This window comes from Drosophila biarmipes, chromosome 3R (genome assembly GCF_025231255.1).
Source record: "Drosophila biarmipes strain raj3 chromosome 3R, RU_DBia_V1.1, whole genome shotgun sequence".
NCBI lineage: Eukaryota > Metazoa > Arthropoda > Insecta > Diptera > Drosophilidae > Drosophila > Drosophila biarmipes.
In genome coordinates, this window is record NC_066616.1 from 30,087,204 (window position 1) to 30,113,223 (window position 26,020).

Here is a 26,020-nt window from a genome sequence, read left to right on the forward strand (position 1 = left end):
CAAGACTTATATTGAAATCATTTTCAATATTTTTGTTTTCTTATTACTTTAAAAAAATATTTTTTTTTTTGATTTAAAAGATTATTAAATATATACATATTACGGTATCTATACCATTTAAAGTACCAGAGCATCCAAAATAAATTGCTCATGCAAATTGGTAACTGATTGCGAGAACGCACTTAACAAATGAAGTGCAAATACTCGCTCAAATAAGGTAAACAACCAAATTATATTTTCATAAGGCAATGAAAAGCAATTGGCTTAATTAGTTAAGTACAGGGGAAGCGAGCCTCGAATCAGTTTCTAAATGTCGCCCCACGACAAACTAGCATTACCTCTTCAATTGACTGTTTATGCTATAACTCGATAATAGAAACCATAACACAAATTGTTTTTTCAGAAACCAATTACGGACAATTGCTGGGGTAATTAAAAAAAACAGGCCAGTGGACGGACGTGTCAGTCGGCCAACTGGCTGAAATGGCTGAAATGGCCGAGATGGCTGAAATGGCAGGATGGCCCGCGGCTGTCAACTTTTGGGCCACACTTAATGCATTTAAAGCGGCTGCTTTGGCCGTCCCGCCGACAAAGTGGAAGGAATGGTCTTTCGAATGGCAGCCTGTTGATTCCGGCCGGGCTCGTGCTCGCAGGACTCGGCAAAGGACTCGCCGTCGGCGGGACGTGGGAACTGTTGCCGTGGCGCAACAACTGGCCGGATAAGTGAGCGAAGGAAAGCTCCCCGGAGCTTTTGCTCTCTCGGCTGGCGAGAGTGGAAGGCTGGAAGGACTCGACTCGCAGGACTCCCACCCACCGAAAATGTGGGGGCCGCAGGTGTGGGAGTATCCCTTCCAGGCTGCCAGTGCGTGTCGCCTGCCACTTCAGTCTAGGATAAACGCTTGCGACGAGCACAACAAGTGCGCGCATGCAAACAGCCCCGGAGCCCAGTGGTTTTCACAGCTAAAACCCAGCCAGTGCCCAAGAGAAAGTCCCCGCCGTGCAGTGCAGTGTAGTGTAAGCGAGAGTGAAAGTGAAAGTGCATACTCCGCAGCAGCAGTGGCAGTGAGAGCCCGGGCAGCACACCTGCCGGCGAGGTCCTTGCTCTGCGAGTGCGTCCGATCCGCAGGAGTTGCTCTAGATCAATTAGCTGCGCGCGTTCAATCAAACATGTAACTCCCCTTCCCGGATTTCCAAAAACCTGCGATCAATACTTAGGGTTTCGGTGGTGGTGGTGCCAAAAGAAAAGTAGAACCCCCAGATTTAGTCCCCCAAAACGAGCCACCGACAAATTGTATGCCATTTATTTTTGTGAAGATAATCAGATCGCTGAAGTGCTACCGAGTGCCCATTTTGGATTTCAATCTAAGGCTTGCCAGGCTGAAAAACCCCATCTGCCCGTCTGCAGCTGGACCCAATCAATACGGAAATATGAATAGGTTTTGGATAATCGCTTTACTCTTAGGATTACAGCAAACAAAGCCAATAAGTAAGTACTTTGCCAGGGAAGTTCATGTTTGTTTTGCCCAATTGTGGTGGCTTTCTTGATTGCCTTTTTGATTATTAGTTTGGGGTGCACTAAAATAGAACTCATGCTGGACAAATTGACCAAAGGAACTTTCGAAATTGGGGATACGGAAATAAGTATATTAAATTAACAACCTCTTTTTTATGGTTTACAAAAATGAATTAACTCTTTCCCAAAGTAAAAAACTGTCACTGTGTTAAAGAAATGTTGGCAAAAAAGTTATAAAATACGGTTTTAAGAATAATACTTGTAATATCTTTAAACTGCAAATGCAAAATGAAGAATACTTAAAAATACAGTTAAGTTGAGAAAAACTATATGCTATTTAAGAAGTTTAAGTTACAGAGACTTCGACTTAAAGAATGCATCTCAAGAGTATTTATACCCTTTATTGACAATGAAGTTGGACTAGTAGATACATCGAGTTAAAGAGGTTGAAATTTGAGATATACACAGTGTTGTTTTGTATGTCTTTAAGTAAATGTTTTTCCTAGTATTCCCCATTCACCAAGGAAACCCTATTTTTGGCCAGAGCAAACAGGCAGATCAATAAAGGAGTTTTCGGCTACCAACAAAACTATATATAAATTCTGGCATTTAACTCTTTTGTGCATATGCAAATCAGCCGAAAGGAAGTCGCCGTCTGGCTAATTGCAAATGCTGGGCAGTGGCAGTGGTGTGGGTTCGAATACACCTGCTTGGCCCTCCGAAAAAAGCCGAAAGTCACGCACTGGACGCCCTCGCTCAGCACCTGCCACCTTTGGCTGCTGGCTTTTCCATAAGACTCATGAATAATTCATTGGGCACGCTTCGATTATTTACTCCATAAACATTCCAGCATGGCTCGGTTCGGTCCTGTAAGGAGGGGGCTTGCCCCACCTGGAGTGGGCTATGTCCGACGGTTTACAGGTAGCGCATGCTTTTAATTTTAATAAATTGTAAATTGCCGGCTTATCAGCCGCTCGTCGCACAACTTGCAACATGCAATCCTCGTTGACGTGCCCAATGAATTGCAAATGTCACTGCTAATGGCAACCGGCTTTATCGGGCTGATTTGATTAACGAGCCAATGAGCAGGGGGAGCCAAAGTATGCCATAAAATTAAATTTCATTACAGCTTCATTTTGGCACGGGCTGCTTCGCGAAAGTTAATCAAAAACCCCAATGAGCAGCTCGTAAAAGCCCAGGCTCCCCGGCCATATCTATTACACGTTGTCAGTGGCAACGTAATTGCTGAAAAATTAATACGCCGGGGTACATAAAAAAAGGGAGCCGGAGCCCCCGGTGATCATCCCGTCGTAAAGCACGTTTTTGCAATTTACCCCGGCCGCATTAAGGACTTTCTCCCCAAGTAGCGTCATATAAAATGCGCCGATGGCACAGTGAAATCAATTTCAAGTCATTAAATGAAATGAATCTTTATGGAGGAGCTACTGGCTCGCCTCCCGCACAGATTAGCAGCCGGAGGAGGATCTTGTTGGGTCCTTAACAATTTAAACACGTTGGCTGGTAATCGAAACTGCCCTCAGACACTTGATGCGATTATTATTGATTTTCTGAGTGTGTGTGATTGAATTATTTATGTGGGCGGTGGTTTAGTGGTGGTTAGATTTAATGGCGGAGCCAAGTGGAGTTCATTAGGAGGCCCCCTCTTCGCTTGATGGCCTAATTGAGTTGCCAACTGCCTGTCGAGCACTTATTTGCAGAAGCAACAAAAGGCGCACGTGACGGGCATACTGTTCAAGCTACTCAAAAAGGATTAAGTCCGCCGACAGTGTTTGTCCAGCCCTCTACGATGGATTTAATTTTGAAATTAAAGCAAAACATAAATCAATTTGACTAACTAAACAGTGGAGTGGGTGGCTGGTTGACTGCCCACCCCAGGGACTAACATTTGAATAAATATTGTGGCAGGCACTTGAGGGACAGGGCCACGAGGAGACGAGCCGAGCAACAGCCGCAGGTCCTGGCTGGCCTTCGCGTCGTATACTTAATGTGGCCACATGTCCATACAAATGTAATAATTGCAAGCGCCGTCGGCGACTGCGGCTGCAACCTCAATGGCAGGGCTCCGCCTGCCCTCCGGCCAGGCCAACTAAAGATGGAAATGTGGGAAAAGGGAGGAAAGGACCAGAAGGACGACTGCCGGGACGAGGACGAGCCGGAGGATGTGTACACACATCACGCCGACGACAGGCGGCGACAGACGAGGAGATGGACGCCCGTTGCCTGCAGCAGACTAACTGACTGCGTGGCTGTTCCTGGCTGCCAGGATGGCAGGATGCCTGCTGCCAGGATGCCTGCTGCCAGGCTGCCTGTCTGCCGTATGACATGTGAGGACTTTGACAAAGCAAGCTGCTCCCACCGCCCTCCTTCCCCCGGGGCTGGCAACTACTACCAGCGACTTGTGCAAAGACGCCTTTGGCATATCTAATGAAAGTTTCTGGCATTGCACTTTAATGGACTCACCGAAAATACAGTCATCAAATAAAAGGGGGGTAAAAAACGCCATGAAGGAAGCCAAAAGTTGGCCTACCAATCGAAATAAATATTGTAAACGGTCTATAAATTGTTGCTCTGCCGGCGGGCAAAGTTTCGCAGCGCCTGCTGTCGAAGTTAACTTGAGTGGCAGAAATCAGATTAAGCCAAATATTATACATGGCAGGCCGTAATGTATGCCCCGCGCACAAATTGCAGGTGCGAGGAAAACAGCACGGAAAAGCCGAAGTCCTGAACAATTTCGCACAAATTTGGCGCAAAGACAATCAAAAAGTTATAAAACAAGCTTCGGCGAAACAAAGGCAGGGCACTCGAATGGCCTAAGGATGCTGCCGGATAGGTGTCTCTGAGGCGTGTGTGTATCGGGCTGTAAAAACTTTTCGGGGCCCCCAAGTTTCCAGCCCCGCATGCCATTGTTTTCGGGCCTCCTGAACCGCCCGCCCAGCATTGCGCATACGCCGCGTGGTCTTATTATCAGCCGCATCAGCGGCGCCGTAAAGTAAATGCAAAGTGTGCAAAGTCTATAAACGAGCGTCAAACTTAAAAGCCCCAAGGTGGCGTCGCCTCGCCAAGGACGACAAGGACTTAAGCTTGTTTTTGGCCCGCCTGGAGGAGCACAAATACAGACACTTGCACACAGCGAAAGCGGAGAAAGTCGGGGGGGCGAAAATACCGAGAGAGAAAGCCAGGTTTATCGACTCCTCCGCTGGCCTATCAGAAAAAGTTGCTCACACGACAAATTGTCACAGAGTCAGCGAGGCAGCGGCGCTTTTATATTCCAGCGTTTTCTATTATTTGTATTATTTATGGAGCTCCTGGCCATGTCGTTAAACGGGGGCCCATTAAGAGGCCTCCAATAAATACGACCGTGTGTGTGGGTGACAGATGCCAGCTGCTCCTGCGAAAAAATCCAAACCGGAACGGATCACAGCAAACAAATAAAAAAGTAAAGCTTCCGCAAAACAATTATGCCTAAGTGTAGGATCTAAAATATTTATGAAGCCCCAGCTTTTGCACTTACACTCCTCAAAGAGGCAAAGCAAAGTCGATTGTCAGCTATTTTTGGCTGTAAAATCTGTTCGGGGGACGGGCGTCAGGACGTCAAAGCGGCTAAAGAGACTTGGAAAAACTATTAAGATGTCAGCAAATAATTACGCATGAAAGCAGTTGCATAAATCTGGTCGCCTCTTATTGCCAAATCCGCCACTAAAAAGGAACTGAGCTGGAAACTGCGAAGCCATCGAGGCGTTGCCTGCCGAGCATGGCCATAATGCGACACTTGGAGTCGAGAGCAGGGGAAGCTGGGCTGGCAGGAAAGGCAGGGCACTTTATCAAAAGGGATTTGCCAACTGGCCGGGGAAAAAACGCTGGGCGTGGCGGGCAACGGCGCCTGCATTTGCCTTCCACTTGGTCCGGGGCTCTGACAGTTTTGTAATAACAATGACCGCAAAAAGAGCGGAATCGATTTGCCATTTTTCACCGAATTTATGAGTTTATGAAGGGCAGAGCCTCGTCTCCTCGGCTGTTTTCGTTTAAAACCAAACCGATGACAAATATATTTTATTAATCTTCCCTAGACTTGATTCCTAATGAGCCTTAATAGATGAAATAAATCTCAGTAACCCTAATCAATTCCTGGAAAATCCATAAAATAGATATAAATCGAGGAAGTCCCAGCCAATTCAGTGACAAGAGTTCAGAATTCAAATTCGAAAACCCAGCGAAGCGTTAATTATTCAGGCCCACATGCCGAGCGCCACCGCATTCATCATTATCCACAGTTTGATTTTCGGCCACAAAGTTTCTGGGCCGCAAAACTTTTGACAAAGGTCGAGAGCAGTTTAAAGCAGGACCAACGAAGTCAAACGCTACCGGCAGCTGCAAAATAAATGAATGATCCTGGCAGCCTGCTTCTTGGCTGCTGAGGTTTTAAGGGATTTGGGCGGAAGGCAACCGGATTCGAAGGACCAACCAAAAGTGATAGCGCATAAATTTCCAGGACCCCGAAATCCAAAAGAGCTTAGCCGTGTGGTCAAGCCAAACAAATGACAGCAAAACGCATAAATTGAACCTGTGTCCCGGTGCCGGGCCATTGAAATCACAGAAGTACAGTCAAAAGTTCGGTCCGTAGTCATTAGGCATCGGGGCGGTTGGGAGGCCCCCTGGAAAATCACACAAGCCTCCTTGGGCCATAACAATTTAATCACTGCCGAAAAGCAGCCAGGACAATTTTAAGGCGTCCTTGTATTTTATTTTATTGCCGCGGCAGACAGGCGTTGGCAAGCCGCATGGTGCACATCAAACCGATTCGCCGCCAGTAGGCAAAATTAATTAAAAAAGCCAGTGTCTCTCGAATTTTTCGCTATCCGGCATTCCCTGCTATCTGCCAGGGCCCGCTTCAACTAAATAAAAACATGTCTAGGCACTAAAAAGTTTATTATTGTAAGCCCGAGTGAAAAAGAACTCGCATTAAATGTCCAAAAAAAGGGGAATAACTCGGCGGAAGAAGAGTGGAGCAGGCTGAATGGAAAATTAAACAGAGCCGGAAATGTCACACATACTGGTACAAGCCGCACCCACGAGCAGGAGACATGGGCGGGTGGGGCGTTGGGCCAAAGGGGGGTGGGACAAACAAACAATAACGACGGCAAATGCCTGGAAAAGGGCTGGCAGAATGTGGGAGTGGCAAATGGGCGAGCAAGGGGCGGCGGTGGGGAAGTAAACTACACATTTTTATTATGCAAAGGGGGCGCAAATGAAAGGCAAATGTTTTGTTTTTCCAACACACCCCCCGCCACCAGCCCTGTAATTTTATTTTAGTGCAGTTGTGTCTGTGTGTTAGCGCATAAAGCGGGGCGGCAAGGACTCGGTGTGTGTTTTTGGCGGGAAAAGGGATCACGGATCCTTGCTCGAGTGGGGCGCCCCAAAGTAGGCAATAAAACACTAGCTAAAATCTAGGCACGCGCTCGAACGCATGACAAACAATACGGAAAAGTGAGAAAAGCGAGAAAAATGTGCGGAAAAACTCGAGTGCTGGCTAGGTCGAACTTCCAGTTTTTTATGAACACCAGAAATGAGACAAATAAAGTGTGATTACTGCAAATTGAGTGAGAGAGCGGTCGAAGCAGAGTGTGACAAAGTGTTCGCTTGGTTAGTAATTTGTAGTACGTAGTAATTTTCCCAGCCGGAAGTAACACGTAAATCAAGGCAAGCCCTTAATCGTTTAAAGCTGCTATCTAAACAGCCGACGAGCCTGTAAAGAGATTTTCAAATTATCCGCCGCTTAAAACTAACGTGCTCATGTATCTCTATCTGCTTTTCGATATCTACGGCTTCCCCAGCAAAGCAAATGCAATGCAGCCCCGAGCAAGCCAGTCCATGTGGATTGTTTTCTCTGCTCCTCTCCGACAGCAGCTGCTTAATTAATTTCACCGACTTTCTCCCCATGTACTGGCAGTGTTTTCGTGGCCTCTGAGTGTGTGGGTGAATGGGAAATGACACTGTGCTACAGGACGAAGAACTTAGAAAGTTTATTTTAACATTTGATTCTAATATACAAGGACCCATTACCAAGCTTCATTCATTTTAGATGTGGATTATTCTAAAGAAATGTTGAATACTGTAATACAGATGCCCAGAAGTAGGCATCGAAATATTTTAATACGTTTTTTAAATACGATTTTTTTTCAAAGCATACGTTTTAAAACATCCTGGCAATATTTTTGTGCTAAATATTTTAAAGGGCTTTAAAAACTCTTAAAAAGGTGACTAAAAGTATGCAACAAAATATTATATCAGTTTCAAAACATGATACAATATTTTTTCCAAGCATACTTTTAGGTAGGTAAATCTGAATAAATATGGATTTGCCAGTGTTCCATTTAAGGTACTAAGCATTCATAGCTCAGTCTAGTATAAACGACCATTATAGCCCGTGCTGACTGTAACGATATTGCTTAGCTCGACAGTATTTAATGCCATGCAGTTAATATGCGGCAGGTGACTCAGCGCTCCAGCTCCTAATGAGCCCCTGTGTTGATGAAGCCACGGATGAATAAAGCATTCCAAGCGTTAAATTGAATTAATAATGTTAATGGTAGGTGCTTATGAATGTGCGCTCTTGTTCCTCCTTGACTTCTCACCGGGCCCACATGTCGTATGCTTAATGAGTGGGCGTCTTACGCACCTTATTAATAGCCGCATTTGCGATATTTAAGCGCATGTGAGAGGCATTAAAGCCGCAGCACTTTTCGCTCTAGAAAAACCATTTAAATGCAGCTCAAAGCTGGAAGGCTAAATCCCCAGAATAAACGTTCCGGCTGAGGATAAGCTGCTTATTATTCAACAAGCTGCTCGGTTCGCCGCTCGCTAAAAATGGCAATCACGCCGTGGCTCAATAATTGTGTATTATATAAGAGTCGAGAGAGCAAAGCACAAAGCCAAATACGCGTCAATTGGCAGCCACATGCGCACTCAAGTAAACACAATCCTCAAGGAATTACCAGCTGAATAATGGCAGCCACCCGGGCAACAATGCGATGCTTGGCAATAATGGCATTTGGCGGGGAAATGGAAAGTGCAGGCGGAGCCAAAAATTAAATATAAGTAAATAACTTTGAAATGCGTGCAAATTAACAGAAGGACTGCCAATGATGCTGTTGGCCAACGAAACAATTTTCGGGACCAGCGGCAAGTCCAAGAGCACTCAAAATATATGCAGCGTTGACTCGAGAAAAGCCGTTTTGGGGATAACTTGACTAAAACGGAAGAAAAAAAGATGGGAAAAAGGGAAAATAAAGGACAGGAGAAAAGGGAAAACTCACACACTCGCTCGCCTGAATGGCTCTGGCACTTCTGTCTTTGTAATTGCGGGCCCAACACTAATGCCTCCTTGGGGCTGGCCAAAATGAAAATGCGTAAATTATTGATTACAATCGCCAGAAATCATGCAGTCCAAACAAAAGGGCCTCCGCATACATACGTATATATAGATTTTATGATGCCCAGAGCTGATTGTTACGCCTTTTGTGCGTATAGAAATTTGCTTTTTACTTCTGGCCAAGCGTATGGCCGAGAAATACCGAGAAAATGGCCCAGACTCTCCGCTTTTCCAGGCCAAGACGGGGGAAAAACCGGACGCCTAATGAAGGCACTTTGTGAGCCCGACTTGGGCGTTGATTTTTTAATGGTGCCCCAGGCCAGCGGCAGGAATTGGAATTTGTATTCGCATAAGTATTCCGATTCGGATTGGGGCCAAGATCGGGGGTGGTTGTGCAAACAAAGGCCGGCTGGCATTGATTGTGCAAGGACTTTTGTGCGACGCGCATTGTTTCAACAAGTCCTGCCTGGTCCAAGGTTGTTGACGAGGGTTTGGCTGTCGCCGCGGGCTCAGCTCCTTATTAGCAGCCCGCAAATATGCTGCGCCATATAGGGACTCTCCTCTAATGCGCATTTACAGCCAGGCCAGGCCAAGCCAGGCCAGGCCATACCATTCCCTACCAACGCATATCACATGTCCTCTTGGCCACAGACATTAGCCAAACAAATAGACGGGCCGACAGCAGGTGCGGCCCAGTGTCAACAAAAAATGGGACCCAAAATGAAGTTAACAAAAAAGAGGAAGAAAAACACGGAGTGGGCACCAGAAAAAATGTCAAACTGTGGGTCAAGCATAAATGTCAATATCATCAGCAGGCTCGAAAAACGCCGCAGGCTCAATGCCGTCATCCCAACTGCCCCTTCGTGCCCCTCATCCCAGCCGAGGTCCTGGGCTCGTGTCACTGGGCTAATGCCTGTGTAGATTAGAGATTAGCCAACTTCAAAGGCCCTGGCCCTGGCCCTCAGACCTATAGGATGTTTTCCCTGGCCGAATTACGAATACCGAACATAATTGTGACGCGGGCTCAACCTGATGTGATGCCGGTCAGCAGCACGTGGCCCAAACGCCCATTAATTGTCCAGGTGGGCGTGGTGGCGCCACTTCCACCTGCGGTCTCCAAACATTCGGTATATATTTTTGGTAATGGTGGAAAATGTTTTCAATTTTCTAAAACCGTGCCACAGCTGCGAATGTCACTTCTCCCAGGTCGTCGTCGTCACACCGAAAAAATAAATAAATAATTCCACTCATTTAATTGTTTTCGGCGACTAGAATGGCATTGGGTTCGAAATTGAATAGGACTTGGTTATAAGCAAATCGGTACATTCAGCCAGCCAAATGTCACATGCAGTCGGGAATTTCACTGGCCTCTCCTGCAGCTGTCATGAATGATTTAAATCATGTTTGCCAAACCGATTGTGGAATGTTTTTGTGGAATATGAATAAATGTAGCGACCGGAAATGAGCAATGCACCCCGGCCCCTCGATTAAAATTGCATTTCCCGCCCCCAGAGAATATTTAAATTAGGAATACCAATTTTTGTTACGCATTAGCCAGATGCAAAATGATTGAAACTCGAGTGGTTGGCCCTTGTAATTTGGCCCAGTCTGGTTTTTCCCGTTGCGGTTGTCCCTTCTGATGTTGTTTTCCTGCTGTTGCTGGCCCGCCCATTAATAATAAATAATTCCCCTTAAAAGTAATTTAAGCATTTTTATGTGTTTGCCAACGCCGCCGTCGCAGTCGAAGCCTCGGTCGCCGGCGTTTGCTTTTCATTTCTTTAATGGTCTGCATCTTTACGAGGCAGGTCCAGGTCGCGCTCGCTGGAGCGGCAACTGTTTGCTGGCCATCCTCACACTCTTTCAGGGCCCCGCAGACCACCCACAACAAGACGGTGGACTATGGGTCTGAATAGTAATATTTCTGGCTAAGAAACTGGGGAATATCTCCAGGATTTTGGCTTAAAGTTGGATTTCAAGTCTTACCACACGGAAAGTGCACAATGGCTCGAGTATAAAAGCTTTTCCAGTTCCGAATAACATTTATTATAAAATCCTTTAGTGATTTTAAGCCTTTTTGAAATTATCAAAAATTGATTATAAATAAATTAAAAATCATATTTTAAACAGATAAAATAAGGAAGGTTCAAACTTACATGATACAGCCCATATATTGAAATTATGAAAAAAGTGGTTGGTATTCCCGACTTGATTTATGAGTAAGGTGGTCTCCGTATAATGTTTTTCATTTGTAAATAATTTGGAAAATATTCAAGAAACTGTAGGACAAGACCCCCAATATAAATACCGTATATTTTATATGAAGTTATAATATATTAACATAGATAAGGTTTCCCCATTTCTAAAAACTAGGAAAGTTTTGCTTGTAAGGTATTTACTGAATACTTTTTTGTAAGGAATATTTATTTTATCTTGTTTTTATACATTTTTAAACAACTTTCCCCCTTTCTGCCCACCGTGCGAGGCTCGTGGCGCATGTCTAACACTCGTTATGAGATTCATGGCCTACATGTGTTCGCTCCACGGCCTTGTAAACGGCAAGTGTGGGCGGGGCACAGTGGGGCACAGTGGCATGGCCTGGTATGTACTTTACGTGCCTGGCCGCCCTGTGGGCGTAGCTGGGCAGGACCTTAGATGCCCATGTAGTTGTAGTTACTGCTGTAGTGGTGCAGCCGCCAGCAGCAGAGGCGGTGTGGGGTGTCCTTGAAGCCACTTTCTTATACATATAAACGGATTCTGCCCGCTTTTTTCCCCACATCTTGCTGGCTGGCTGGCTGGGCGGACTCTTTCATTTTCGTAGTCGCTGCCAGGGCCACCCAAAGATAAAATTTTCAACCAGGAAGTTGGCTTCCTGTGGCGCTCTGGTTGTGATTCTGGTTCTGGGAGCTGGCCCTGGCTGGTCCGCAATTTCTTTCATATTTTGTTTTGGCCATTACATTGGCTACTTTTGTCGGTCATGGTGCACGGGGGCTTGTATAAGCCTGGGCCCGTGTTTTTGTATGGTGGCTATGGTCGGCTATTTTCATTTTCATTTTATTTTTCTTTTGATTTTGATTCCATTCATGGCGGCATTCGGCTGTGATTTAATTTCAGAAATGTGACTAAAATGTGGGAGTGAAAATTACGGAATAAAATAAAAGAAAGGGCCAATTCAATTTGGAATCGCCCGCTTTAAAGCCATTAAAGTTTGGTTCAGCTGGGACTGCCTTTGATGATGGCCTGCCAAGGCCAAGCAATTTGTCTTTCAGTGGAGTTGGGCAACTGGCCCATTTGAAAGTCTCCGCTTTCCACGGCGGATAGGTTCCCACATGTAGCCAGTGTGGGGGATATGGAATTACAAGCTCAAGGACCCAGAAGAGGCCACCATCGACCATTTCTCCGGCGCCCTCCAATGTTGCGTGCCATCCCGAGTTATTTGAATTTCACGCGCGCATACGCTGGCAGGGATAAACTGGATTTATATCCGCTAATGCCTGTGATTTGTTCTATAAAATTACTTTATGCCTCGAACATGCCGGCGGACCTTGTCTGCCTTTTATTTCGGCCTTTTGTTTCGCCACCGAGCCTGTGGGCCGAGCTGAAAAGGGACGAAGGACACCGCTTAAAGCCAGTGCTTACAGTTTTCTGAACGAACGCCTCGGCAGCATAACGACTTATGGCCTTATCCCTTATCCTTTTCGTAGTCCTGGCCCTAGTCCTGGCAAGAGTGGGTAAATGCCGGCTGTTTGCCGTTTTATTGTTTGGCTTATGCTCGCCGATAGTGTGAGTGTGTTTTGGCCAGCCAAATGTTAGCTTTGTGCGGTCAACTTTAAAAACATTGTGGACTTTTCCTGCCAGTCACGAGCCACTGCGTTGGTCGACTTCGTCTGTGTGTGCTGTGTGCTCGCAATCAAGCATGCATTTAAATTGGATGGCCACGTGGCCACAAATCAATTAGAAAATGGCAAGTCCACTGCGATAAGTCGGGGGACGTTGGAAATTATTGACAGTCACGCCCTGGCCTCAAATCCCCATCATCGGACCGGCTCGGACAAACAGCCGTAATGAGGACAGGAAATCAGTTTCGAAAAGTATTGGTAGATGGTCGATGGACAGGCAGGATGTCTTGGCAGCTGCCCGTGTCTAATGAACTCCATGGAATGTGAGTGCGAATGCCCCGGGCATTGTCTGCCACTCTGCCATAATGACTCCCAGCCATCGGGGCGCCGGGGAGCCTTTGGACTCCAACTGACAGCTGGACGGGCCAAGACAGCTGACCCCCAGTCGATATTACTGAATGTCTTCGGAGCGGTCTACACTCCGAGCAATAATCGCGCCATCAGCAATGGGTTTTGAAATCAGCATTCGGTGTCTTTTAAGTCCACAGAAAAGTCTGCTTAAATGTAGGAATCATAAATTCTGGAAAACTTTCGTTGGTCATATTTATATATTTATAGGAGGTAACTTTGAAGCACTTGGGGTTAATGGAGTTCAAGTTTTAGAAGACCTTTTGGTTCCAAAAATGCTTAGAAGGTTAAGCATTCGTTCTAATAATTAATTGAAGAATCCAACAAAAAAAGGTCTGAATATTTAAAGAGAAAAGGTAATAAATATGTAATGCATTTAAAGGGCTTCTTTTGTGTTTGAAAAGTTTGAGAACATAATTTGTCTACCCCTTCAAAAGTATATAGTATATATTTATAGTTCTTATAGTTTTGACAAGATTAATCATAGATAAATATAATGAATTATTCATAGGTTAAGGCCTCACAAACAGTTGTTCATATTAATTGACGCACCTCCAGCGCCATTAAGGAATATTTTTATTTCCGGACATATACTCCATTTAATAGCCCCCCGCAAATATTGATGTGGCAATCAGTGGAAAACGTGCCCGATATTTATCGCCTTTGTTTCCCCGTTATATTGTTTGACTTTATTTTAATTAGCGGAAAACAGTTGACCACCAGCGAAGGGGGCTCTTTAATTATTGCGGCCTGTCCATGGGAGCCAGGGTCAATCAATCATCCGTCCAGTTGAGGCTCTTAAATTATCCAGCGGCAAACAATTATCGACTTTAATAGTTGGCCCATTAATCATGGCCGGGGCCGCACTATCCGAATGGCAACGAAAAGTGCTCAAACTCCTTGACCAATGGTCAGTGGTCCTGCGGTCAGCAGTTTAAGTTGAGTTCATATCCCGGAGATGGGGTAAGCATTTATTATGCTTCCGGTTTTGTGGTTTGCTGTGTGTATTTTTGAACACCTGGCTGCAAGTTTGTCTAATGAAGGCTCAGGGAGTGGGAGTACCGACATGAGTATGGAAACCAATCAAGCTGGCAGCACTTGAAGTTTATCTACTGGCGAATCGAGTTTTGTGGCAATAAATATCAATTTCCTTCGAGCCCTAATCTAGTTGTTAAAGTCAAATGCGCAGGCAGAGCCACTTTTTGGGCTTGTCTCTTTCGCCGAGCGTTGATTAATGTTGATTGATTGATTATTTGCGTTTTTCTGACATGATGCTCGCTTTATTGTCGCTCAGCCCGTGGAAAATCATCAATTTCCGCTTGTAAAAAAGAACACAGCGCGAACAAAGAAATGCTGTTCGTTTATTTTTTTAGCCAACAACCAACCAACTAGCCACCAGCCATCCATCCAGTGAGTGGTGGAAATGTTAAGCCTGCTGCCAACTCGTCTCGCAGCTTGTTGCACAACCCAAAGGATCTGTGGCGCCCTCGCTTTTTGCCCCTGCCCCTGCCCCTTTTTTGTTGCCACAGTTAGTAATGAATTTTTTTCGCAGACAGTCAGCGGAGCATAATTGCTGAGCATCTTGTCAGCGGTCGTGCAGTTCAAATTCGTTATTCCCGCCTTGAATACACATGCTAGATATATTGGCCAGCTGCCAGGGCTGAAAAATGACGACATAAATGCCGAAAAAAAAAATTATATAGCCAGCAGCTACTGCAAAGTCAAGCCATCGGTGTCTGATGACTGACAGGGGCTCCTCTTTTTTTTTGGGAGCTCCGGGGGCTTTGGACTCTCCTCCTGTTGCGGCTGCGGTTTGGCTTTGGGCTTTCAGGGCCCGTTTCTGGGTCTGGGCCAGGATGTCTTGGCCAGTCGGCCGGGGCTATGATTGAATTTTCGCAAATTTCGGCTCGTTAGCGTGCGGCACGAACACGTACGTCATGCTGGGGGCCACGATAGGCCACGATGCCACGATGTTTACGCCATGTACTGCAACAAGTTGCCAACTGTTTCGGGCCTCCGACCGCCGATCCATATATACACACGATCCGCACACCTCGGTACACACAGTGGTACACTTGACACGCTTCATTTCATTGGGTTTTGTTCCCCTCGCTTTGCGTTATCCGATTATTTCCATATTTTTCGCGCTGTCAGACACGTTTTTTACTTACTCAGTCGTTGACATTTTGCGTGACTGACGATGGACGCGTGGTGTGAATAAATGAAAATGAAAATGGAAGCGAAATTGGCGCCATTGGATAGGGCCTCAAAAGGAGAATAACAAAAAAAATTGGGGGCAATGTGTTTGCCCTCGGCCACTTTGTGTCTTAATTATGATTGCGAACGCCGAGCGAGCGCAGGCACACTCAAAATTGATATATCGATTTTTGAAGAAGTAATCAGCAAAGTCAATTGGGAAAATTGCTAAAAAAATATGCCGATTTTCAATGGCATTCAGCAGATTGTGACTTGTTCCTGTCTCGCTTTTAGCATATGCAAAGTTTTTTCACACAATATTTGAAATGCCCACAAAATCAGCCCGAAAAGGACTTCATTTAACGTGCTTGTTATTTGGCCAGGACACACACACTAAATGTCATCAGCTGCCGGACTGAACAGACATGGCCACATTACGTATACGCAGCGGTGGTCAGCCACGTGTGTGAACGAGCTGCGGACAAATATAAATTTTCAATTTTTTTTAAAGCCCGACTCGTTGCCGGAGCAGCTGCACCTTGGCATCTGGTACGTGCTGGCTGCGAAAGTGTCGTTTAAATGCCACCCAAATACCCATTTCCCCCGCCCCGTCCGACCAGCCATTTCCCATCGTGTGAAAAATGGAAAATGGGTGACTCCTCCGTAAAAGAGGGCTGCAAATATTTGACACCCCGCCTGCAGGGAAACGCACTCCCGGCGCCATGCAGGCGCACAAATTTCTCATGTGCACTTGGGCAAACAAATTAAGATTTATTGAGCCAGGTCGAAGGACGATGGCCAGTAATCTGCCGGTTCACTGGCGTATCTCTCACCCAAGGGGGCAACCGCAGTTTCGAAATTTCCCTTAAATTGCCGGCATAGCTGGGTTACTGCCAATTTCTTTTCATTCGACCAAGCCCTTTAATGGGTTTTCAATTAAACCACAATTGGGCGAGCTTTTCATTCTGGGAGTACCCTTTGTTTGCCACTTCTTGCCCGTATTTATATGTGTTTTTTCCTGCCTTTCAGCCGGACAATCGGATGTGGAGGTGCAATTAGTGGTGCCCCGGTATGTGGAACGCGGATCGAGTGCCACCTTCAAGTGCCGGCACAATGTCCAGCCGGAAATACTGTTCAAGGTGAGTGCCTGGCGATGGGATTAACTCCGTGTCATGCATGCGCATATAAATTATGGAAAGCGCATTAAAAACTTTAAATTGAAAAATAAAAATTGCCCAACCAAGGAAACTTTGTTTCGCCTTGTGCCATATATTTTGTGGGCAGAAAGTTTCCGGCACTGTGACAAAAAGCAGCAAGGACGCCGAGCCGTATCCTGCGGCCAGGATGGCGGAGGTGGATGGAGCAGAAGTTTCGTGCCGCAACTTTGTGGCAGTCAAAGGCATCCCGCCTGCAAAAAAGTTGCACTCAAAGTGCCATTCCGCTCCATTGAATCCGTGGCTCCGGGGTGGGGCCATAAACCTTTTACCGCTTCCGTCTCAATATCGACTCAGACCCAGACGCGCGGCAATTAATTTCACTTCAGTTTACTTAATTCCATCACGAAACATCAACAGACACGCACTTGCGTACGCCAAAATCATGGCCAAGCCTTTTGCGGGCCAAACTTGGGTTTATGGCCAATGCGGAAAACTTGACCTCAGCGGGCGAGGGAGCAGCACTATTCAGTAGTAGTCACACCGATGCCCACTCAAGGTCAGCGTTTTGCTCACTCTAAGTACCATAAAAAAGCGTACAAATTTTATGGCCCAGAGTGGAGGAGGAGGAGGAGGTCAGGCCAACATTAGCCTTATATTGATTATTTTTTCTTTTTTTTCGTGGAAGCCAAATGGATTTAGAACACAGCCGAATTGACGTTGACATCAAGGTGGAGTGGGGTCCTGAGCTGGAGTGGCACATCCATTGTTGTGCCGAGAGCCGCACTCGAAAACACTGAAGTACACGGAATTCCATGTCGTGCTTCCGGATCGTGACCCGGGGCAACTTTAAGCCGCCATTGTGGTGTCTCATTTGCATGGAAATTTGGATCCGCCACTGGCCATCCGCCGAAAAGTGTCAACTAACAAATTTAATGCGCCAAAGGGAAGTGTGTGCTTTGGGGCGGGAAACATGCACAATTAGCCAGGCGACCAGGCGACCAAATAGCCAAACATACCACTCAAATGTAGACATTTATTTATTTGGCCAGTCGGTCGAGTTCTGTGGGCAGTCCCGGCCAATGGCTAATTAGTATAATTAACTATACAAGCGAGTGCGCCGGGCGCGCAGCCATTCGCCAGTTGCCATTCGAATTGTTGCACGAAGCGTGGCAAATTGTGTGGAAGTGGCACTAAAAAGGCAATTAAAACGCAAATACTAACAGTGACGGACCGTTTGCGTTGCCTTACACATGTATGACATAATTTTTTGCCCAAAAAAAGCGTATATTTATACATACAAACCCTCTTAAATAAACTCATTACGGAGTGGGCACAATCTGCCATCGGGGCAGCTCATTAATGGCCTTTTGATTTACCACTTTTCAGCCTTTCGTGTATTATTGTGTCGGCTGTGTGGCAGGGGAAGTCCTATATGCGGGTCCTAATAAGCCCAAACACAAACAGAAACCCGAAAGTCAAAAGAATGAAAGTCAGGCAGGCAGGCATGCAGACACGCCAAAGCAAACACATCATCAGCGGGAAAGGTAAATATTGGGAGGCCCTTTGTTTTTCATTACTTTCAGATCCATTGGCCATATGCCAGCGATATGGCGATTGGCAGTTGCATGCCAGGGCGAGGAGAATGTTTGAAACGACCACAAGTGGTTGATAAAACTGGATGCGTGTCTGGCAGTGCTAGAGAGCGCTAATGGCCGGCCCTTCCAGATGCCGATCCAGAGCCAGAGCCAGAGCCACAAACTTTGTGTTTGTACTCCCGTTTGTGTTTGCCCTCTCATTATGACCCCGTGCGGTGGTTCAGTGGCCGGGTGGTGCGGTGGTTCGGTGGCTGAGTGCTTGTGTGGCCTTTATTGATTGACCCGCACGGCGCTAAACACACACGGACTTGAGTAATGGCAACATTTGCGGCACAAATTACGCATACGCCTCGCCTGCCGCGGACACATTCAATAAGCACATTAATATTATTAAGTTGCGTGCAATCAATGCAATTTGTCCGGAGCGTGGCAATCGAGCCATCAGCAGACGCCTGGGACGCAGACACACGTGGAGTGACCTGAGGCCATCTGATCCGCGGGTTCAAGGAGGTGCATTGGCCACTTGTGCTAACTAGATACCTTTTTAATGCCTTTTTCAAGAAACGAATTACAAAAATCCAAATTATTACATTACCATGGAAATAAATAGTTTTTAAATTCGAAGGTGTGTAAAAGTATGCTACCATAAATTTTGGGGTTTTCTGCTAGTATTTATTGCATACTTTTAGACATGTTTTAAGTGATTTATAAAAACTGCTTTAATTCAGAGACAACTCTATCAAGCTCAACTCAAATGTTATAATATATAAATATATTTATTTATATTCAAACCATTTTCCCTGCTGCAGGTACTTAATTTATCAGACAAATGAAAAATTACATGTAGTGTACTAACGACATATTTTAATCAGGTATCGGGCTCCAGCAGTGATTAAGGACAAAGTCCTGTTGCCGCAAGAAAAATAAATTACTTTTCAACCTTAATCCGGCGCCCAAACACCCCGCTGAAATATGATTAAGGCAAGCCCATGAATGCGGCGCGTTAAAAAATATGCATAATAAATAAATGCTGGGCGTAATTAAAAATGGGCGACAAGAGCCGCACATCCGGCCAGAAAAGCGTTGTCAGCCCGGCTAGTTTTAAGTTGAGTGTGGCAAACTTGCGCATGGAAATTAATTTCCATTTTCATTATTCATATTTGTCGTCGTCGTAAGCCCCACGAACCACGCCCCCTAAAAAAAGCAGCCAGTAGCAGAAGCAGTAACTTTTTGTGTCCCACTGCAAGTTGCGTTTGTAGATTTTGTTTTTAATTGCGGGGTGACGTGCGCCAACACTCCCCCCCGAATCTGCCATTCCAATAAAAACGTTTTATTATTTACAGTTTACAGTTTAACGCGCTGGCAACAACATCATTCAGTTAGTGCAACTTGTTGCCAAGTTAAATTGCTCTGCCGTTGGCAGGGAATTGGAATTAAAATTGGGATTGGGGTGTTTTTTCCTCTGAGCTCTACTGCTGGTTACGTAACGAGTGGCGAACGAAGTTGCGCAATACCATTTAAGGCATTTATTAATATATGCCGCTGCAGCATTAAGTGATCCCGGGCTCCTGTCAGGGCTGACACATTCAATCACTGTCAGAAACAGCAATCGGCAATGCGAATGGCTTTCTTTTAATATTGATAAATGTGCTCTGTTTTTGGCTTTTTGTTTTTGCAGGTGACATGGCTGAAGGTTGACAAGGGCAAGTTCTTTGAATTCATAAACGGACGCAATCCGCCATTCCGCAACACGTCCATCGAGGGGGCCGAAATCGATGTAAGTAGAGCGTTTTGTACCACTTATTTACTCAATCATCATTACGGCAGTCAGTCCTCTGATTACAACTGCAGTTTAACGGTCCTCTGATTGGGGATGTCCTGTAAATTGCAGATAATTTGTGGACATTCCTAATGAGCTTTCTATGTACGCTGTTGCTAATTGCTGGTACTACTTTTTGTTTTGGCACCCCTTCACCCACAGTGGGACAACTCGAATGAGCAGCAGGTGACCCTCAAGGACGTCCAGTTCGATCTCTCCGGGCAGTTCTACTGCGAGGTCTCCACGGATACGCCCATCTTCACCAAGGCCAGCGCCGACGAGCTGATGAGCGTGTTCTGTGCGTAATAATACCCAACATGATAAGGCCAACAGCCAGCTTAATTACACCTATATGTATCTTTGTATCCTTACCCATTTGCAGTGCCCCAGACGGGTCCGCCCTCCATAAGGTTTCGCAAGCGGACGCCCTTCGTAGTGGGCGAGAAGCTCTACGCCCTGTGCAACACCACCCGCGGCCGGCCCGCCCCCCACATCACGTGGCTAATCAATGGGAAAAAGGTGCGTATGCGTGATATTTGAGGCGGGCAATTCGGCCAAATTCGATTGCGCAATCGAGGCCCGTAATCGGAGCCAAATTGCAATGGATTATTTACCGCGGCGCGTCCGAATGTCTGACTATGTGCGAGAAATGCCGCCGGGCAGCTGGTTAATCACTGGGATAATGCACTGGCAACGACTGCCTGGGGATGGGAACACAGACACCCGCACACAAGATTAACATCAGTTTAAGCCATTTTATAATTATGGCCTACATGGCGAGGGCTTTCGTTTTAATTGCAAAAGCCAGCGGCCAGCTGCTGTCGGCGGCCAGAGGAAATGAAATTTAAATAAATTCATTATGGCTGGCCGGGGCCAGTCTAAAATGGAATTTATTCATAAACGCGCCCGCTGGCCATGCAGCAGGGAGTCGCAGTGTATGTGGCCAGTTGTGGAACTCGCCCTTTGGGTCCTGATCCATATTTAATTTAAGCCGGACGCGGGCACTCGGCTCCAGATGTGTGGCTCTGGACGGGGCTGTGACATTGAAGTGACTTTTGTAATTGTTTTGCTGATCTGGCAGCCCACCACCACTCATGCCCCAACCACTGACTCACCGCCCTTTCGGGGGCTCCTTTGTGCTCCTTTTCCCCATCGACAGGTGGAGGACAAGTACGTGCGCACCCACCACGCCTACTCGTTCAACGGGAAGCACCAGCGCCGCACGCAGCAGCAGCAGCAGACGCAGCTGAGTCAGCAGCAGCTGCAGCAGCAGTACTACCAGCAGCAGTACTTCAACCAGTACCACCAGCAGTACCACGTCCCCGTGGGCCAGTACATCGACCGATACGACAAGAGCCTGCGCTGGCCGGCCGGAGCACGAGCGGGTGAGTGGTGACCATTGTCTTGGCCACGGAGGAGGGCACTGGGAGGATTGAGAACCATTTTCAGCAACAACATCTTGAAAGTCGTACCAAACCAAAGCTGATCGACCTAAAAGTATGCAGTGAATGAATGCTATTCATGAATTCATTGGAGTTATAGCTTAAAAATATATAGCTGCATACTTTTAGGTTTATACAAAAACTAACTTAAAAATATTTGTGATTTGTGTGGTTCCCCTGAATATTAAACTATGCAATAGTTGGATAGTTTTAAAAACCATAACATTGCTTGGTAAATTACCACATAGTACAGCAAATTCCATTTCCCACAAATAATTTCTCTCTGTGTGTCTGCACTTGACAAGACAACAAGCTGTGAAGCGGCATTGGCAAATGCGACATTTCTGTGCTGTTTGCGTTCCAAACGAGGAACTGCCAATGCGGCGTTTACGTTAATTAGCCTGACTGCTGACCCCCAGTGCTCCTCCTTGTTCTCTGGGCCTTTCCTTTGCCCTGCTCGATTCCCAATTTGCCATTTCACCAATTTTGCCCACCTTTCCCGGCATTGCAGATGAGTTCCCGCACTTTCTGTCGCACCACCATGAGGGGCACGGCCACCACGGCAGCCTGTACAACAATCCCTTCGGCTCGCTGGCCAACTACCATGATGTGGGCGAGTTCCACGAGGTGCACCAGCGCAACTACGACAGCAACAACAAGAAGATGATGGAGATCAAGAAGCAGCAGCAGATGGAGATGAAGAAGCACAGGTGAGCAGTCGCGGGGATATTTATCAAAAACATCTACTCTGCGACTTGTATTTATGGGCCATACAAATTAAAAGGCGGCAACTTTCAGTTCAGCTTAGGTTGGCTACACTGTAAGTAGCCAAGGGAACATACCTCCGGCGGTCGTGAAAACTTTTGCCCACCACAAACTTTTCATATTCTTATCAATTTCCCAGGTTGCGTGTGTGGCGTGTTTATTAAAGTTTCCTTATCTATGGTCTAAAAGGATTTTCCCCGGCTAAAGCCAACGGGCTGTTGGCACATTGTTAGAGTTTCTTTGCCTTTTGTTGTATAACGCATAAATAAATTTTGTATGGCTCCTTGTGGCTGGAAGTACACCCGAGGAACCACCCCTTACAACCTTGCCAGCTTTTCGAAATCTTTACGTGGCGCGATTGGATGTGAAACGTAAATGAATGCAATAAATTATTTACGTTCACCTGTGATATTAAAAATCAAGCAGAGAAACTTTTCCAATATAACAACTTTTGGCCCCCCAACTTTGTAGGAGTGTGTAGCGACGTGGTTGGGTAGTTCTGTGGGTACTGTACTATATACATGATCCGGCATCCAGTAGAAAGGGGGCGTGGCCAGGAGGTGGGCGTGGGCGAGGTGTCAGCTTAATGAAAGCCACGAGTCGCTTGGCGCTTCCACGAAGTGGCTGGCTCTTTGAAGTCCGCATTGCACATACGCCACGTGGCACGTCTTGGGGGGAGGTGGCAGGTCAGAGGTCGGGAGTTGGGGCCACTTGAAATAGAAATGGTCCTGCGAACAAGCAAGGCACTGGAGTACCATGTTCATGGCCTGACAGCTGGACAGCCATTGTGCACCTGAGCTCAACCCTCAACCCCCGGCTCTCAACCCTTTCACCTCAGCTGGCCAAGTGGGTTGACAGATTACGAGGCAGTCCGGGGGAAAAAAATCCAAAATAGGACCAGCTCAAATGTCACGGCCCCTGGTAATTGGCAAATGAATTTGCCGTTTAAGGACGGTTACTTGCCGCTTGGCTTTCACATTAGCATAAGCCGAAAAGTTTCGAATTCAGCCTCCGTAGAATGCCGAGTTTATGGCCGTTAAAAGTTGGCGGCGCGCATGTGTGTGCGAAATAAAACCACTTGGTTAATTTGCCATAAAGTAAAAACCATAATTTACACTCGTGCCATTTCCTCGCCGGGTAATCAGCGAATGCTAATTGCATTTGCCGCGGGAAAGAAGCCGGCCCGAATGCACGAGCAGTGCGGAAAACTATTTTATAAATAATTTCCCACAATTCAGAGTGCTGTAAGTAGAAGGTAGTCCTGCCAGACCTGCCTTCCTGCAGAGGATGTGGCGGGCTGGGGGAGGAACTAATTTCGCTGAGAGCCCAATGGCAATATGAAATAATTTATATTCAAAGCGCACGAGGCGCTAACGCTTAACATAAGCTTCACTCCTGGCAGGCAAAAAGGAGATTGGAGTAGTCCTTGAGCAGGAGAATACGCTATCCTTTTGAAAGAAACATCTCACTTGAAATGAAGTTTACGTGAGAACGTTTGTTTTAAAAGGATTTACGAAATCTCAATTTACGGTGCCGGAAAGTATGCAATACAATTTGAAATTTGACTTAGCATACTTTATGACAGCCTAATTTTTTCTTTTTATACTTAAATAGCTTGATCAAGTTACTTATCTGACAATTAAACTTGAATGAATGAAAAAAGGAAGTAACTCCTAGACCCCATTCATATCATGAGTACATTTTACAGAATAGATCTCCCCCACGCTCTATAAGCCTTCCCCAATACCCCTTGTACTCCATGATAGCCGGCTGGAGCCGTAAATTACGTCAAATTGTAAACGATTTTTTCCACCCACCATACTTGGCTTAACCATCCTTAACCATCCTTGCAGACACCTGTAGACGGCTTCAGTTATGGGCTTATGTGGGCGTGATTTCAGCCCCCGACCATTACTAAAACTGTGAAGCCCCTTCTGCCATAAAACCATGTGATAAGCGTTGCATATTTATGCAGCCGCCTGGCGTAAGCTGGTGGAAAGTTGAAATTTCCCAGGCCGAGAGGGGGTGGGATCACTGAAAAGTGCACATGCAACAGCAGCGAAAACAAAGGCAGGACAAGGCCGAGCGGTGCTACAATAACCAGTAACAGGCAGCGTTTATGTGCATGCCAATGTGCATAAATTCCTTGGGTTCTCCGCCGTTTATGTTTATGTTTGTGAGGGCTGCTTGGCTGGCCAGGCGTGGAATAAACTGCGCTGTTTATTAAGTTTGTGCATCATGGGGTGGCAAGCTTTGCTGTATGCCACGCGGGGGGGTGTGGCGAAAATATTCGTGTTATTTTATGCAAATGCAATGCTAATGTCACCGCCCACTGCATAACCCCCAATGAACCCAGAAGCCCGAATCATGAACCCAGCGACCTTGCAAGATTTATGGGTCGCATAAAATATTGAGTGGGGTCATTCGAATGTGCTACTATCTCAGTACCCAGCAGACTGTGGCATCTGCCCGGCAAAGTAATTAACCGCTTAACGTGATTAGTGAATAGCCTGCTGACAGACAGACAGATAGGAAAGCCAGAAAAGTGTCACTCGAAAGGAGGAACATCAGAATGCTTTCATATGGCCATGGTTCTATACGAGCACGAGCACGAGTATATCATGTATTGTTTGCCTTCCACGGTTTGTTTCTTTGTTTTCTCTGGGGCACAGCTTGAAGACCCTTTAAGATTGCAACATGAAAAGAACAAAACCGAATGGCAGGCAACGAGCTACAACGGCAGACGTTGCACGGCTGAAAAGCCCATAACACGTAGCTCTGAATGAACACTTGTCGAGGGAATGGCCAACAAAGCAGGGAAGCCTGCTTCGGGAAACCGAAGTTAATTCACCCTGTTTTCGTTGAAAAATGCTTGCCTCTTATTAAGTTTCATTAGTGGCTTTAAAGTCCCTTAAAAAGGTTTAAAAAGTATTGAACAATTTATTTTGAATGCTGCAGACCAACGAACTGATAATATTTTATAAAACCCTTCCATATAATATTTTTAGTGGTGTCTAAAAGTAGGCAACAATCTTTTATATACATTAAAATTAAATTAAATATTTTCATAGCATACTTTTGGACATATTTTGTAATATATGAAGCCCCATAAGATATTTATGGCATCCCCTATTATAAATCTAAATGTACATTTTTTTGGATAAAGTTAAGTACCATTAATCCAAGTGGAAAACAAAAGTAATTGTAGTTAAATTAAAAATGACAAAGAGCACTTATTTCCTGCATTATAAAAAGTCGACTGGTATGAATAGGGTGTTAGTTCTGTTCATAAGAAGGATGGCTCGGAATGGCCCGGCAAGGACATGGTTACAGGAATGGGAATGGCGGGCTTTATGCAGTCAAAAAGTAGTTTACACGTTGTTGCACAATTTATGTTTGTGCAACACGTAAGGCCTTTTGTGGCAGGCCCACGCCAGCAGAGAGCCGAGTCGAAACTAAATGTTGGGCAGGTCTGAAGGTCCTTGTCTGCGTCTAGCTTCAACCTGGCTTTTATTCCGGCAGTTGGCTGCCCCTTGCACACTTCCTTTGTGCCAGAAGCCCCGCTCCGGACAGAAAACACACACACGATATGGCCGAAAAGCAATCCAAAACGCCAACAAGCAGGCTGGCTTAAATCGGCCACTGGAAACACCTCTTTAATAGCAGGTTTTCTTTTTTGGGTCTCCCCTGAGCTCACTTGCCACTTGGCTGCAAATGGAATTGCTATTAAAAGTAAATTTTTGAATTATTTTTGAGGTATGCCGGGGCGAGTGCTTAGGCCACCGCGAAGGACTTGCGGAGGGCAGAAAACAAAGCCCTTTCTGGTTTTCTAGCATTCTAGCTTTTGGTTTTTCCTGACTTACTAGCTGGAATTTCATGATGGTCAACAAAGGAGCGCG

The 26,020-nt window shown here is 46.0% G+C and overlaps 1 protein-coding gene across 1 annotated transcript in view; it reads left to right on the plus strand.

Annotated features, from left to right (window-relative positions):
* The first annotated feature begins 923 nt into the window (after positions 1–923).
* Positions 924–26,020, plus strand: part of LOC108025383 (uncharacterized) — a 39,107-nt gene continuing 14,010 nt past the window's right edge. Inside the window, exons 1-7 of the mRNA XM_017095856.3 lie at positions 924–1,486; positions 16,373–16,482; positions 19,774–19,872; positions 20,077–20,212; positions 20,297–20,433; positions 21,074–21,299; positions 21,868–22,066. Of these exons, the coding sequence (XP_016951345.1) occupies positions 1,294–1,486; positions 16,373–16,482; positions 19,774–19,872; positions 20,077–20,212; positions 20,297–20,433; positions 21,074–21,299; positions 21,868–22,066 (1,100 nt within the window). The 5' untranslated portion in view covers positions 924–1,293. The remainder of the gene's footprint in view (positions 1,487–16,372; positions 16,483–19,773; positions 19,873–20,076; positions 20,213–20,296; positions 20,434–21,073; positions 21,300–21,867; positions 22,067–26,020) is intronic.